The sequence below is a fragment of the Cryptotermes secundus genome, unplaced genomic scaffold (genome assembly GCF_002891405.2).
Source record: "Cryptotermes secundus unplaced genomic scaffold, Csec_1.0 scaffold318, whole genome shotgun sequence".
Taxonomy (NCBI): Eukaryota; Metazoa; Arthropoda; class Insecta; order Blattodea; family Kalotermitidae; genus Cryptotermes; species Cryptotermes secundus.
This window is the reverse complement of record NW_019730108.1, coordinates 61,667-77,370: the sequence shown is the minus strand read 5'-3', so window position 1 is coordinate 77,370 and position 15,704 is coordinate 61,667. Positions and strand designations below refer to the sequence as shown.

At 40.9% G+C, this 15,704-nt stretch overlaps 2 protein-coding genes across 5 annotated transcripts in view; one reads left to right on the top strand and one right to left on the bottom strand.

The window, feature by feature from the left end:
- The window catches only part of LOC111866053 (DNA mismatch repair protein Msh2), a 32,361-nt gene that overhangs the window by 2,766 nt on the left and 13,891 nt on the right, over positions 1–15,704 (top strand). The window contains exon 1 of one of the 3 annotated variants that reach the window (XM_023854584.2): positions 14,570–14,638. The exons of the other annotated variants lie outside the window; for them this stretch is intronic. The gene's annotated coding sequence lies outside the window, so the exon portion shown is untranslated. Of the gene's footprint in view, positions 1–14,569; positions 14,639–15,704 lie in introns of those variants that run through there. 3 annotated transcript variants of the gene reach the window in all.
- LOC111866056 (transcription factor SPT20 homolog) lies at positions 1,613–10,865 on the bottom strand. Of its 2 annotated transcripts, XM_023854591.2 has the most exons (4): positions 10,762–10,865; positions 6,147–6,343; positions 2,688–4,398; positions 1,613–2,606 (listed from the first exon to the last, which is right to left on the bottom strand). In XM_023854591.2, the coding sequence occupies exons 3-4, from the start codon at positions 4,396–4,398 to the stop codon at positions 1,999–2,001; spliced, it is 2,319 nt and encodes a 772-aa protein (XP_023710359.1). In that variant the 5' UTR covers positions 6,147–6,343; positions 10,762–10,865; the 3' UTR covers positions 1,613–1,998. The 2 variants fall into 2 exon arrangements, with proteins under 2 accessions (XP_023710359.1, XP_023710358.1); XM_023854590.2 differs by having other exon boundaries at positions 1,613–4,398.

The window sequence follows — 15,704 nt, the reverse complement described above, 5'->3', positions numbered from 1 at the left end:
CTTTATTGTGGATTTTGTTCTTAGTTACAAGTGGGCCAGCTCTGCTTTTTCACTTGCATACTGATGCACTGAATTGAAATTTTAATACAGTAGCAAATTTTTATTCTGTTTAGAAAGTTGACATGGCTGCCATTATGTTCCTGATATGTTCAAAAGTTTGAATGTCTCACTGTTTTGTTAAAATTGACAAAAATTTGTGATCTTGTCCACTACAGACCAGGTAAAGATAAAGTTGTCCCTGCACTTAACTAATTAAGTACTGGATCGTGTAAATATATGAGGGAGTGTATATATAGATCCACATATTCTTGACCTTGACACTAGTTTTATGAGAGTGGTCAGCTACATGCCTGGGCTCCTTTACACCCAGGGAAAAGCCCCCTGGTGTCCATCTGATGGGCTGGTTGGGCTCCAGAACTGGTATGGGCAATGTGGAGGAGAGAGAAACTTTGTCCCCACGTGGACTTTCAACTCGAATCCCTCGACCATCCAGCCCAAAGCCAGTCGCTATACCCAGCTTCTATTATTGGCAAAATTTTAATACATCTGTAATGAAAGGAACTATTATAAAGTTCATTTTGCAATAACTGTATCAATTAGAAAGATTTATGGCCAACATTAATATCACGAGGACTTGTGAATGACTGCAGTAACTGAGACTGGCTAAGATTCAGCTTCTGATAGAAGCATGGAATGTGTCTCTTTGTCCTCATCTGGCAGAGAGGAGCAACATTGCCTGCCAAGCAGCCTGTGCAGTGTGCACATTATATCAGCCAAAGCATGAAGCTGAACAGCTTCATGTGTAGGTTAAGAATCTGACAAGCTTTATCTGCATGTCTCTTTGTGCATGATGGTGTGGGGTTTAAGCATAGGGCATTAAACAAGGGAGTTTCTCTGTTTAAGAGCAGATTCTTGTAAGTTACTGAAATTTGCAGCTTTGTGGTTGGTGCCCCTATTTCATATTTTGGAAGTTTCGGGTGTAAATTCTCAGCTGGAGGCTTTCTGTATTGACAGTTTTTATGATCTTTCCTCAGTCCCTCCAAGTGAAAAATAGGATAGTGCCTTAAATTAGGACATGACTGCTGATGTTGCAGTTCACCCGTCACAGCACACAGCAGTGTCTTATACGATGATACATCGTACATGATCGTACATGATTGTGATGTCACAACATTGTGAAAATTCCTAAGGTAAAATTGTCCCTGTGCTGAGGTAAGTACCATACCATATAGGCATATGGAGATATAGCTCCACACATTCTTATCCTCAGCACAAGATGGAGGTGGATAATCAGCTGCATGTCATATGGAAAGAGTCCCTGGGTACCGGGGCGGGTTTCCTCTGAGCACTTCAGTTTCGCATACCAAGTCTCCTTCCACCAACTGATCCGGTCATCAGTACTCTGTAGTCCTGATACATCATTGTTAAAAAAACAACTTTAGAATATGTCTCAGGTACCCATTGGACAAGAGGCTGGGTGGGCCCCAGAGCTGGATGGAAACTGCTGAAAAATACAGTTATGTATCATTTATGTATCCATTTCACCACAAGAATTATTATTTAGATCTCAAGAAAAGGACATCTTTAAAGTAAAATAACTTTGTTGTAATTCTAAATGGTGTTGACTGTTACTTTATTTTCTGCTAAGTCCCTCTGTTTAGCTTATATTCAACTGTGGTACTAAAGTATGTCGGTTACTCAGTATAGATATGCTGGGTATTAACATTGTACAAATGTCTTTTCTTTCAAGTGATTTACTCTAAATTCTTTTTCTGTCACACTGCTGGAACAGCTGTTACTACCATGCACCATCAGTGACTCTAAGAATAGAAAAATAATAATGCAAGGAATGAATCTTTGTTTGATGAAGCAAGGTGATTTGCATAGTCCACCCCATGATGCTGGTCAACCAGGAACGTGAAACTAATACTGGTCTGCAGACCACAGGCTGAGAACTAATGCCTAGTCTGTGTGTTCGATGATTGCTGCTTGCTATACTTAACCAACTGTTTCTTTAATTTTGTGGGCAAGGTCATGTGCCTTGTCCTTTGCCTTCTCATATGTGTCGGAGATCTTTTGACCAATTCTCTTCCACCATCTGGGTGTTTCAGTTGACACATATTCAAAGCCCAGTTCCTCCTGGTGCTGCCTTGGTATGGCTGGTTCCACTGCAGGGTTCCGGTCATGCTGCTGCCCCCAGTATTTGTCTGACCCCAGAAGCTGGATTATTTCATCATCATTCTGCTGAGTCTGTTGGTCTCGTAGTCCAAAGTTTCCATGGTGTTGTCCAACTTGTTCGATATCTTGGTGGTGTTGACTTTCTTGAAATTGTTCAGTATCCTCATTTTGTCCTCCTTGTTGAAATTCCTGTTCATTTGGAGTTTGATGAAATTGTCCAAATTGTTCGTTTTGAGTTTCTTGGAAGTCTTCAAATTCGTGATTCTGCCCAACCTGTTGTGTGTCTTGGTGTTGGTGCCCTAGTTGTTCGATGTCTTGTTGTTCGTTCTGATTTTGTTGAAAGTCTTCAAATTCATGATTCTGCCCAACCTGTTGTGTGTCTTGGTGTTGGTGTCCTAGTTGTTCAATATCTTGTTGTTCATTCTGATTTTGTTGAAAGTCTTCAAATTTATGATTCTGCCCAACCTGTTGTGTGTCTTGGTGTTCGTGCCCTAGTTGTTCATTCTGATTTTGTTGAAAGTCTTCAAATTTATGATTCTGCCCAACCTGTTGTGTGTCTTGGTGTTCGTGCCCTAGTTGTTCATTCTGATTTTGTTTAAAATCTTCAAATTCATGATTCTGCCCAACCTGTTGTTTGTCTTGGTGCCCCAGTTGTTCAATGTCTTGTTGTTCGTTCTGATTTTGTTGAAAATCTTCAAATTCATGATTCTGCCCAACCTCTTGTGTGTCTTGGTGTAGGTGCGCTAGTTGTTCAATATCTTGTTGTTCATTCTGATTTTGTTGAAAGTCGTCAAATTCGTGATTTTGCCCAAACTGTTGTGTGTCTTGGTGTTCGTGCCCTAGTTGTTCATTCTGATTTTGTTGAAAATCTTCAAATTCATGATTCTGCCCAACCTGTTCTTTGTCTTGGTGCCCTAGTTGTTCAGTGTCTTGTTGTTCGTTCTGATTTTGTTGAAAATCTTCAAATTCATGATTCTGCCCAACCTGTTGTGTGTCTTGGTGTTGGTGTCCTAGTTGTTCGATGTCTTGTTGTTCATTCTGATTTTGTTTAAAATCTTCAAATTCGTGATTCTGCCCAACCTGTTGTGTGTCTTGGTGTTCGTGCCCTAGTTGTTCAATATCTTGTTGTTCATTCTGATTTTGTTGAAAGTCTTCAAATTCATGATTCTGCCCAACCTGTTGTGTGTCTTGGTGTTGGTGTCCTAGTTGTTCGATGTCTTGTTGTTCATTCTGATTTTGTTTAAAATCTTCAAATTCGTGATTCTGCCCAACCTGTTGTGTGTCTTGGTGTTCGTGCCCTAGTTGTTCAATATCTTGTTGTTCATTCTGATTTTGTTGAAAGTCTTCAAATTCATGATTCTGCCCAACCTGTTGTGTGTCTTGGTGTTGGTGTCCTCGTTGTTCAATGTCTTGTTGTTCGTTCTGATTTTGTTGAATATCTTCAAATTCATGATTCTCCCCAACCTGTTGTGTGTCTTGGTGTTGGTGTCCTAGTTGTTCGATGTCTTGTTGTTCGTTCTGATTTTGTTGAATATCTTCAAATTCAAGATTCTGCCCAACCTGTTGTGTGTCTTGGTGTTGGTGTCCTAGTTGTTCAATATCTTGTTGTTCATTCTGATTTTGTTGAAAGTCTTCAAATTCATGATTCTGCCCAACCTGTTGTGTGTCTTGGTGTTGGTGTCCTAGTTGTTCGATGTCTTGTTGTTCGTTCTGATTTTGTTTAAAATCTTCAAATTCGTGATTCTGCCCAACCTGTTGTGTGTCTTGGTGTTCGTGCGCTAGTTGTTCAATATCTTGTTGTTCATTCTGATTTTGTTGAAAGTCTTCAAATTCATGATTCTGCCCAACCTGCTGTATGTCTTGGTTTTCATGTCCTAGTTGTTCAATGTCTTGTTCATCCTGATTTTGTTGAAAGTCTTCAAATTCATGAATCTGCCCAACCTGTTGTGTGTGTTGGTGTTGGTGCCCTAGTTGTTCAATATCTTGTTGTTCATTCTGATTTTGCTGAAAGTCTTCAAAGTGGTGATTCTGTCCAATCTGTTGTATGTCTTGGTTATGAGTTTGCTGGAAGTCATCTAAGTCTGTATTCTGTTGAAATTGTTGTCCAAAATGATGGTTATCCTGGCCGAAGCGTATCTCATGATCCCAGTCACCTGGAAGAGGCTTGCCCAGGGTCCCCACTGTCAGTGTGGCCAACACTAGTACTGCCACCACAGCCATCTGCAACAGTACACGCCTGTTTCAGAGAGTGCAGAAGGCCACCTCTTCACCTACAGGTCTACATTTAATTGAGCTTCATTATTTTTTGTAGCACTTAATATTTGCATCTGTTAAGTTACTGTCATGGGTGTGGACTAGATGCTGTTGCTAGAGTTGTTGCACTGATGCAATCTAGCGGCAGCATTTGTAGCTGAGATGAGGGGAAAAATAATTTCATGTAGAATTTTGGTGATAAATGCCGTAAGAAAATGTCACTTTAGAACATAAAGTAGGTGAGAAGATAATATTAAGATAGAGCTTAGGCAAACGAGTTGTGAGGATGGAAAGTGGTTGGAAGTGATTCAAGATCACTAGCAGATTTTGACATTAGCAATGCTGAACCTTTGGGTTCTGCTACCAGAATGTTAAGCACAGTTTTTGTTTGATAGTTTTGCATTGTGTGTTATGTTAGTAATGGTGTTGATCCGGAAGGAAACACTGAGAGAGTTAAGTATGTGACAGGTGTCTGGTCACCTAAATTCAGAACAAACAAATCATTAACAAGATTTGTCAAAATTCAGATATTTGGGGATGCCACCAAGAAATCAAAATTACCTTCATGAAGAAACTGAGAATGTTAATTTGCAGAATGCCTGCAGGACCCAAGGGAGAGGGAATGGCTTGCAGAGATTGCCTTTGCTCTTACTGTTGCTTGAGCGGTTATGTCCGTCGAGGTGGATTGAAGTTATAGTGTGCACACAGCTACAAAAATACTCGAAATGTGTGTGTGTATACATATATATCAAGGGGGGGGTGTAGACAGGATCATGATACTAAAATGGTTGTTGATAAACAGGTATTGAAGTCTTGGAATAGTTTGATGTGGTTCAAAATTGTGTCCAGTAGTGGGCTTTTGTAGTGATGGTGATGAACAACAGATTTCCTAACATGAACCTGACTCATTTCACACCTTTACAACTTACTTCCCTAAAATATATTTTTTCTACCCTCTCTGCTTTGGTTTCCCAAGTGATCTCTTTCTGTGCAACTTTCTGTTAAAAATTTTGTCTGCATTTCCTATTTTTCAACACATTCTAAATGTCCTGCCCATCTTATCCTCATGCAACCAGTGTTAGCAGTAGCCCTTCAGTTTCCTCTTTCTGAGATCCAAACATTCTCCCAGCCTCCTTTTCTCAAACAGCCTCAGTCTGTTCCCTTGTTCAGGGTGAGGACCTTACTGAATGTATACGAGTATACAAAACAGGAGGTAAAATGTAACCTCTTTTATGCTGTTAGGAAGGAGATATGCCAGTAAACCTGATGAAGTTGGCTCAGGTGGTAACATTTTTACTTGTGTTTGGGAGGTGACTGGTTTGAATCCTGTCCTGGCAGGGACTAAGTTTTTTCATGGTTTTCCTCGGCCAGGAATCGTCATGGGGTTAAAGGGCAGCTGACTGGCACATGAGGCTGACAACCTCACCGCCATTTGTGAGCTGATTGTCTAGAGAAAATGTGGGAGTCTCCACGTCTCACAACCCTATGGGCCTCCTTGGTCTGTTACAGGGGTAGCTTTATCTCAAAGTAGACCGTGCCTGATTCCTTCCATGCTCATTCTAATTCATTTGATGCTGTATAGTGTGAGCTACTGATGGAATCATTAAATAAACCACAAAAATATGGACAGCAGAAGAAAACATGCCACACAGCAAAAGCATCACAGGAACCATACTGATGTAGATAAGAGAGTGAATTCAGTGATCAGATCTTACCTGTGTTTGAAACGCGTCTTTCTTTCAGTGCTTGTGAATCTGTTCCTCACGGCACCTAGATCACATCTGAGTTGTTGCGCCTGGGCTTGCTACACTTGCCAGTTCCTGTTTCCCTCCTGATTGCTGGTTTCCACGGTCAGTGGAAGTTGTGTGGTGAATGTTGTGTTTGAGCAAGATGGCTTTAAGTCCTGGCCTACCTGCAGGCAGTTGAACGGCCCCATTTCACTACATTATGATACACAGTAGGCACATGTATGTGTTCATCCCCTATAATTAGGCAATGCAGTTGTGCCACCATTTGGCAGCAACATTTGTGTGATCTGTATTCTGCGTTCCAATTTAGAATTGTTGTTAACTCGTTTCTTTAATTTACCATTTTGTCTGAAATATAAGGCATTTTTTTAATAGAGCATCTCACAGAAAAAAAGAGGTTGCCTTGTTTTTGAGTTCTGAGGAATATATATGAAGTTATGTGGAGTTCTAACTGCTAATTCTAATGATATTTGGATAATGTCTACAAATATAATTAAGGTATTATATTTTGGATTTACTATTTCTTAACAATATAATTTTGACTTCTTCTTGCTTACAACCTTCAGAACTGAATGACATTCAATTTTGTAACCCCCCCTTGCCAATTTTCTTATTAGAAAAATAGGGGGCTGCCATATATGTTGGGGCTTGTATGAACAACAGTACTGTATTAAGACTGCAGTCTCCTAGATGTGACTTCGTCCTGCATGGCAGATGGTTATCAACATTTTGGAGGAACTAAAACACTAACTCTCTGCCTTGAGAATGTCAGGTCTCATCTGTACTGTAACCTGTGCAAGTAGCATGCACCACAGAGCTCCTCAGATGCCTCACGTTTGTGTTCAGAAGTGTACATTACAAGAGGCCACTGTCCCTAGTCCTTGGTGACATCACTGATGACTCTCATTTCATTTATTTACTCATTTATCACAGTCTGTGATTTATGTCTTAAGCAGAGAGAACAAATTCAGTTTAGTTCCATTCCTCTCTCGTATGAATAATAAATGCACTTGACTGAGTGATTTCCCATTTATGTCATATCGATATGCATTACAATTTTTAACTGCACACTCTGGGATATGACAGCATATAGTTAGATTGGTGCCACTGTTTCAGAGGAACCTGCTGCTATGTCATTAGCATAGAAGCTCAATCTTCCATGAGGATGGAGGCAGCAGCTTCCTCTGAAGCCTCATCTGCCTAACTACATGGCATCACTTTCCATAAAAACACAGTACTTCTGTTTATCATCATGAGATCCTCAAAACTTGTGCCCTGTGGGTTAAGATAGGACTGTGTAGATATAAGGCTGCTGTAACAGAGAAAATGGTAATGTTAGCTGCCAGAATGTTACTATGTGTCACTTCACGGCACATCATACTTTTCCTTTTCTTTCCCGCAATTCAGCGAGCCTTTTCTTTAGCTTCCTCATAGTTTGGCGATATGTTATCCTTGGTTTTCTTGTATGGTGACATGACAGTGCTGCCAAGCCTTTTCCACCACTGTGGTTTCAGTGCGTCTGTCTCGCCAGATGCTCCAGTATTGATAACGTGTGGTTGCTCAAACATTGGGTCTTGGATCATGGTATTGGATACACTTTGAGGCACTTTGGTTGTTTTGGGTATTTTTCATGAATCTGTTGTCAAGAGACATCACATGCCTGTACAGTTGGTTCAGTATCTTGACCACCTAACAGTTGGACCTGTGCCTGTCATCCACATTCATTATCTTGTGGGATTTGTCCAGCTAGGTTCATATCTTGATCACTGGATAACTTGCCCTTTGTCTGTTGTCCAAGTTCGTTATTATCTTGATGAATCTGTCCAGTTTGTTCAGTGGCTTGATCACCTATAAGTTGTTGCTTTGTCTGTTGTCCATAATCATTACCTTGATGCATTTGCCCAGCTTGTTCATTGGGCTGGCCATCTGACAGTAGTTCTGATGATTTTTTCTTCAGATTCATTGTGAAGGTAATGAGTTTGTCCAAATAATTTCATGTCTTGATTATCAGGTAGTATTAACCTGTTATATTTGTCCAGGGAAGTCAGTGTCTTTACCATTTGACCATTGTTCCTGTTGTTCCAAGTTCTTTATTATCTTGATGAATTTAACCAACCAGTTCAATGCCTTGTTCATCTGACAATTTATACTGCATCTGTTGTCTAAGTTCATTATTAACTTTTAACTCTCTTGATCATCTGCCACTTTGCCATGTCTTGGAGATTCATCACGAACTTGATATTGATGGTCTGGCTTGCAGTCTCCGCTGCTCTCATCAGCTGGTTTTGCATTATGACTTTTTGTCACTTCAGGAGCTAATTCAATGTTTTGATCAATATCTTGGACTTCAGGCAGATGACTTGGGATTTGCTGCCCAAGGTGGTCTTTATGCTCTTGAGTTTGCCCATCTTGGTCCCTGTGCATGTTGTCGCCTGCCAGGTTATTGTGTGGGCCCCATGTGTGCCACTGTGCTCGTGGAAATAGTGTGAAAGTTCTTTGACTCAGGTATTTGTCTGTATGCTGCGCTGGCCTCTAGAAGTCAGACGTGTTCTGCCAGATGAGTTGATCAGACTCAGATGTGTGCTGAACACACACAGGATGCTGGGACCAGAATTGATTCTGGTTAATGGGCTGGACAGACATGCATGTGCTCTGTTGTGTATGCTGAGTGTGTGCAGCTTGCTGGGGCTGAAACATATGGTAGGGCTGTTGAGTCTCTTCACACTGCTGGAGCTCAAATGTGTTCCTGTCAGCGGGTTCCTCAAACTCAGGCATGCTGTGTTGAGTGTGGACAGTCTGCTTGAATTCAGATGGGTCTTGAATTTGTTGGATAACCTCTGGTGGCAGTCTGAAGTGTTGAAGATGGTGAAAGCAACATGTGTAACGATGATGTGGTGACCAACTCGTCAACTGTATTTTCTGTGGATTTTTGCCCCATGCAAATTCTCCAGGCTGTTGTCCACTAGTGTGGAATGGATGGAAGGTGTTCTGCGTGTGGCACCTACAGCTGTTGGTGTGACCTTGCTCAAGGTCTGCCTTATGTCTGTGTGGTGGTCCATCCCTGAACAAGGGGCTGATATGACCTGTGTAGAGGTCTCTCTTCCGGTGCTGCAGCTGCTATATTGATGGCTGCAACAGGTGTTATGACACAGGACTGCCAAGTGTTGCCACCACCATAACTGTAGAGGTGACAGCCATGTACAGGCAACAGAGCAATACCAGTGCTACAGTTGTGCTTGCAGACACATTGCATCTAACACAGTGACGTATGCAAGAAGTATGAGGCACTGAGAACTTGTGCTATAGGGGTGGATGTCTCCAGCTTGTTGGTGGACATCCCATATATACTAATGTGATGGAAGTGAGGCCAGGGGATGGTGGCAGTGACAGTGCTGGGCAATTCCCACCCTCTGTCTTCTTGTATTGCCCTCCAGCCCCGTTTGGCCTATGTAAACAAGCTCAAAGCAGTTGTGAATAGTGGAAGTTATTTGTGTGAACAGAATGGCTAGATAGCAGGACCAGGATGCAGGGAAGTATGCTGCAGAGAGGAGCGTAACAGCTCAACTTTCTTCCATGGCCTCAGTATAAATGGAAACATTTGAAGATGTCGTCTTCTAGGATGTTCCTCCAAAATGGCAGTGAACTTCTGTTGAACCGTGTGGTATCACATCTCAGAACTCTTCATAGTTGTTACTGGAAGTACCTCAGACCCGACAGGTTTGCAGAACTTATTGTTAAATGTAAACGGCACATTTTCCTTGGAATGCAGTGGCATATCATAGAGCACTGTCTTCATGAAATGTACTAAGAAACAGAAGGAGGTTGTACAGAAAGATTTCAAGATGGCTGTATTCAAAACCCTCAGGTGGGTAACCTCCACGTGTAACCTCTGGCATCTTCCTCTCTAGAGAAGTGCTCTGTGTGTAGAAATATGAACCTCTGAATTTGTTGCTCAGTTTTTTCTTTTCTTTAAATGTGCAATTGGTTGTGTAGCAAACAAGAGACAAGAGGATGTTGGTATCACTCACAAAATTTTGTGTTTATAAATCTTTGTGTTTTGTTTTCAGACACAGGAATTTGTAAATGTATTGTACCCTATGATATTGAGCTGATAACTGTATGGAAGAAAAACGAAACATCTACCTGCAGTTACAAGGTGCATCGTTTTGACACAAATATAAATTCGTTTTAACACTTGGCTGTCATTTACGTCGACAACAACACATGCGATTCATTTTGAGAAGCTAACAGTCATTTGGCATGTCAGGAATTTCCGTGTTTGGAACTGGGGTGTCCATTATCATATTCACAAAAGCCTGTCACTGATTGTGTTGTGACTGGATGATTTTTCTGCTCGTTCGGTCATGCAAAACATAGTGCCCTATTATATAAAAGTATTTTTTAACACTTTATAAGTTTATTCATAGTAAGAGGTGTTTAATGTTCTGTGTGAGAGAGGAGAAATGTGTATAATATGGAGCTCAGGTGATTGTAGTCGATCCAAGCCCTGAAATATGATTAAATTGTGAAATGTTTTTCAGAATCCACACTTCTGGCAGTGTCGCTAGCCATTTGAACTCACCTTGTACTGTGCTGCAATTATCAGTTCTGCCCCAAGCTTCCTCTGCAGATAGGCTTGATACTTTGCACTGCGGCCAGTTTATATCTCTCCCCACCTAGCTGCCACTTGCTATCACATCTCTTGAGTACATGACAGGCATATGAGGGAATGTGGAGTTTGGTTGTCAGTGTTGTGCCCCTTGGGAGGGCTCCATAGCCAACATTTCTGAAGCTGGATTCTGTTCCTGCAGAACTTGACACTACTCGGTGTTGTGAACAACTTGTAGTCTGTTAGAGGGTTACCAACATTTTGGAGGAACCTGTGCCCATCTTCCAATCCTGAAGATGGAGAAAGAATGTTCCTGTGAAGCATCTACCACACTACATGGCTTCACATCCCAAAACATAGTACTTGTCACGGATGTCATATGTTCTATGGCATGACTCCATAGAGTGGAGGGGTAAAGAAGCTGATAGTCGCTTAGCAACTCCCTGTTGTTTAAGGGCCCAAAGATTTATCCTGTTCACAGAAACTTACCAATGGTCCCTGTTCTGAGGGAGGCGAATACATTCCACGCCCTCTGACCCTATTTTTATAAGATCCATTCTAATATTACTTTCCTATCTGTGCATACATTTTTCAAGGCATAGATCGGAGGATAATATTGAAATGGCAGTGTTATTGCATTGAAAGTACTTCGATGTGATGGAAAATGAGAAGTTACTGAAACGCAGTTGCACTTTGTTGTGTGAAAATGTGAAAAATCTCTTCCCCCCCCCAAGTGACCTCTTTCCTTGGACCCTCTGTGTCTGGGTCAGTGAAGCTGGTTGAGTGCTGATTAGACTACGCAGACTCTACTTCCGCACCTCCCATTTGCTGATCGTCTGTTAAAGGTTCACTGCCTGTTTGTGCTTGTTGATGAAGAACTGGATTGACTCTCAGATAATGGCACAGGAAGATAGTGCATTTGAGGCTGGCAACATTTTTCCCACATCCCATTTCTCTCCTCTTGCTCCGCAGATGTTAAGGCCTTTTTACTCAATTGCCATGTGTGAGATCTGTAAGAAGGATTTGTACTAGATATTGGCGTTTTCTTATCCAGCACTGTCCCACTTTGTGATGCCCTGAGCAAGTAGAAACTGGACCACTCTATGAGGGAGAGTGACCTTGGTATAATTGCTCAGGAGCATGTTGAAATTAACGGGAATTTTGATTGCTATTACTGTGGGCACCTCATGAATACAAGACAATAGAGTTACTGTTTGAATCAACTTGCTTGGCTTATTTAATGTTCTTAGAATAATAAAATGAATTGATTCTAGAGGGTTCTGATGATGGGTATAATACTCAGAATTACTGGGTTTTTGGACTTTGTCCACCATCCAGTATTCTAGAAAACTAGAGAACACAATTTTTCAGAAACTGGATCTGTTTCCATACTCGGGCAATGGGGAGACACCTACTCTGTAGGGTCCCTTAGAAAGAGCTAACCTAAGTCACTGGACAGTCCATGTTAGTATAACTACAGCTGTTAAATGCCTGAGACCAGGCTTTGTCAAAGAGAAATCAGGAAAAGTATACAACAGAAATTGCGATAAAGCCTGCACATACACAGCAAATTGAAGAATGATTGAATGAGCTTAGCATGTAGCCTGCACAGTGGTAATAACAAATATGTACAGAATTTTAGCCAAATGACTTTCAAGGGATAGGAAATAGATTTACTTGCTTATGGAGCTGAGCCCTTCTTGAGGAGAAGCCAACTGCAGCTACTCAAGAATTTCCCAGCATTTTATGGAACCCAAAGGTTCATTACCATGTACACAAGAGCCCTCCACTGGTCCCTATCCTGAGCCAGATCAATCCAATCCATACCACCCCATCCTATCTCTCTAAGATCCATTTTAATATTGTCCACCTACCTACACATCGGTCTTCCCAGTGGCTCTTTCCTTCTGGCTTTCATACCAGTGTCCTATATGCATATCCTCACCATAAAAAATAACCTTGTTACTTAAATGCACACGAAGCCTCGGACCAGGACATTAGGGAATAATATCTATGTAGTAACTGTGCTACTGTCAACACATCAAATATTTCAGTATTACATTTAGATCTTTATTTCAGCCATGCATGACCATCATCAGGCAGGAATACGTATAGTTATTGAAATACCGATACGGATCCTTATCGGTGCAATGCGTCATATTAAATATTAACATAAAACTTTGCCTCAAATTACTGTATAGTTAAAATAGCAAATACATGATTTTTATAAAAAAAAATAATAAAAGATAGAATGAAGATGTACTATATATAAATTGTTGAAATATATTGAAACATGTTAAATAGTATGTTACAAATATATAAAGGTATGAACGACTGTTTGTAGGGTTAGAGATCTGTATGCCAACTAGAATTTTATTTTAAGGGGATATCCTGCTACAGTGTAGAATTGGGTGTGTATGTTCCGTAGGTCTTGTTGCAGAAATCCTATGTAATAAGCCCGGTATATGAGGCCCAAAGACAAGTGTCCAATCTGCAATAAATGAGTATCAGTCTATGTGCTATAACTTGACTATATAGTAACACGTACTGATGACATGTTAAATACTTACAATGTGCAAGTTTGACGGTATGTGGGTATTTGGTATGGTGTTCCCATGCTATATATCCTGTATCTGTAATCGTGAAAAATATATAAGTAAATGTGTGTAATGATAAAAAAAATAGGGAATTTGTAAATATAGTGATATTACTTACAAAACTTGCAGTGTGGTGTATGTTTCTTGTCTGGGCATATACACATTCGTCGTGTACAGTGTGTTCTACACTGTATGGTGGTTTGACATAGATTGTCTGGGGATGATGGTGGTGTATTGAGTTTGGTGCAACATAAACGCCCAATTCTACACTGTAGCAAGATATCCCCTTAAAATAAAATTATAGTTGGCATTCAGATCCCTAACCCTACATTTAGGTGTTCATACCTTGTATATACTTCTGACATACTTTTATATGTTTTAATATATTTTCAACATTTTATATATAGTACATCTTTATTCTATCTTATATTTTATTTTTTTATATAAAATCATGTATTTGCTATTTTAAATATACAGTAATTTGAGGCAGAGTTTTATGTTAATATTTAATATGACATGTTGCACCGATAAGGATCCGTATCAGTATTTCAATAACTATACGTATTCCTGCCTGATGATGGTCATGCATGACTGAAATAAAGATCTAAATGTAATATTGAAATATTTGTTGTGTTGATGGTAGCATAGTGTGTCTGAGACACACAAGAGGATGCAACCAGTAAAAAAAAAATTAGGGAATAGATTAGAGAGAAAAAAACGTAAAGCTATCCCTGTAGCATTCCGTGGAGGCCATAGGATTGTAAAATGTTGAGGCTTCCACATTTTATAAACAGTCAGCTCACAGATAGCAGTTAGGTTGTCAGCCTTACATTCCAGCCACCCTTTACCCTCAGGATGATTGCGGGTACTCATTTCTGTTAGACTGGAAGGATTAGGTCAATTGAAAAATCCAATTACCTCATCAGGAATTGAACCTGTGATCTCCTGGCTTGTAGTGTAGTGCTTCAAGACAACACTTAAAAATGTATCTCACAAAAAATAACAGATTTGTAGGGGTTTATGTGGTTCAGGATAAGGCCAACTCACTGTACACCCCTGGATACATATTGACCCCAGATAATGGGGCACTCCTGATAACCTCTGCCACAGACACTTGGGGCCATCCCATGACAGTGAAATGAGGAGCCCTGAGTGATCTTTGGTTTGTGGGTTACAACACTCTATGTTATGCATCGTTCATTGATGCAGATGGCGTTCCTGGAATTGTTTCTGCTCTTGTCATCAGGCAACAGGTTCGTTAAAATTTTTGTTTGTAACGTTGGTGACCGTGGTTGGAATTGGACTTTCGTATTCCCAGCTGTTTCCAGTAGCATCTGATGTATGTAGAAATGCAGCTGTTTTGTTGTCAGGGAAAGCAACCATATCCCGGGTGAAGAGCAGGTACTCCTGCTCGTTGCTTATGCAGAGTCACGAATCTGTCAGCCACCAGAGACTGAAATATGGCCAACTTCTGGTGGAACTGACATCACTATGTACACGCTCACCAAGTCTTCTGTCGTGTGTACACAAGGGGCAGAGAGCCATAGCATGAAGCTGAGATCTGCAGTGTATAGCTTGACCTCAAGTCCCCTGTACTCCTACATCTGCATGGTGTAACGATTAAGGACATAAATAGTTGCCCAAGGGCCATGCTTTGTAACAGGAATTCTGAGCTCTCTGTGCAGCTGTTATCACAGCACTGCATGCCACAGCCAGTTGCTGTTCAGTTGAGTGTGATGTCACTGATCAGTATGACATGTTCCTCTGTTTATTGGTGTGTTTTGTCTTTGGAGAGGGGTCACGTTGAACAGTAGCATGATAGGTGAACGATGAATTGAAATTAATTTGGAAGAAACTGATCAGCTGATCATGGCCTATGCCTGGAGGGTCTGAGAAAAACAACAAAAAACCTCAGTGACCTGGCCGAGATTACATCTGAGTACCTCTTGAATGCAAGCTTAGGGTGTTCCCATTACATCAGCCTGCTCTGTCTTTCTGTCTTGCTTCCTGTAAATTCACCTTTGATTTTCTTTGTGTTCTGTATATTGTGGTGTATAAAGTCGTTGCTTGGCAGAGCCCTCAAATTGGAGAACAAGTGCAGCTATTGCTGTGCAATAGGCAGATAAACAAACGCACATCTCTAAGTAACAGTTGGTGGACACATTCTCGTGGAAGTGCTATCCAATCTATTGCTGGGCAGCTGCCAATGACAGCAATAAGAATTGTTGAGGTGGTGTTTTCTGTTGTGTCCTTCCTGAGGTTATATAGTGAGGACACCGGCCAAGCTGCGGTTAAGAGTTGTCAGCAGTTCAGTCAGTG

What these genes read in the sequence shown, in the direction of transcription:
- LOC111866056 (XM_023854590.2), bottom strand. Translation starts at nt 4,398, where the DNA reads ATGGCTGTGGTGGCAGTACTAGTGTTGGCCACACTGACAGTGGGGACC.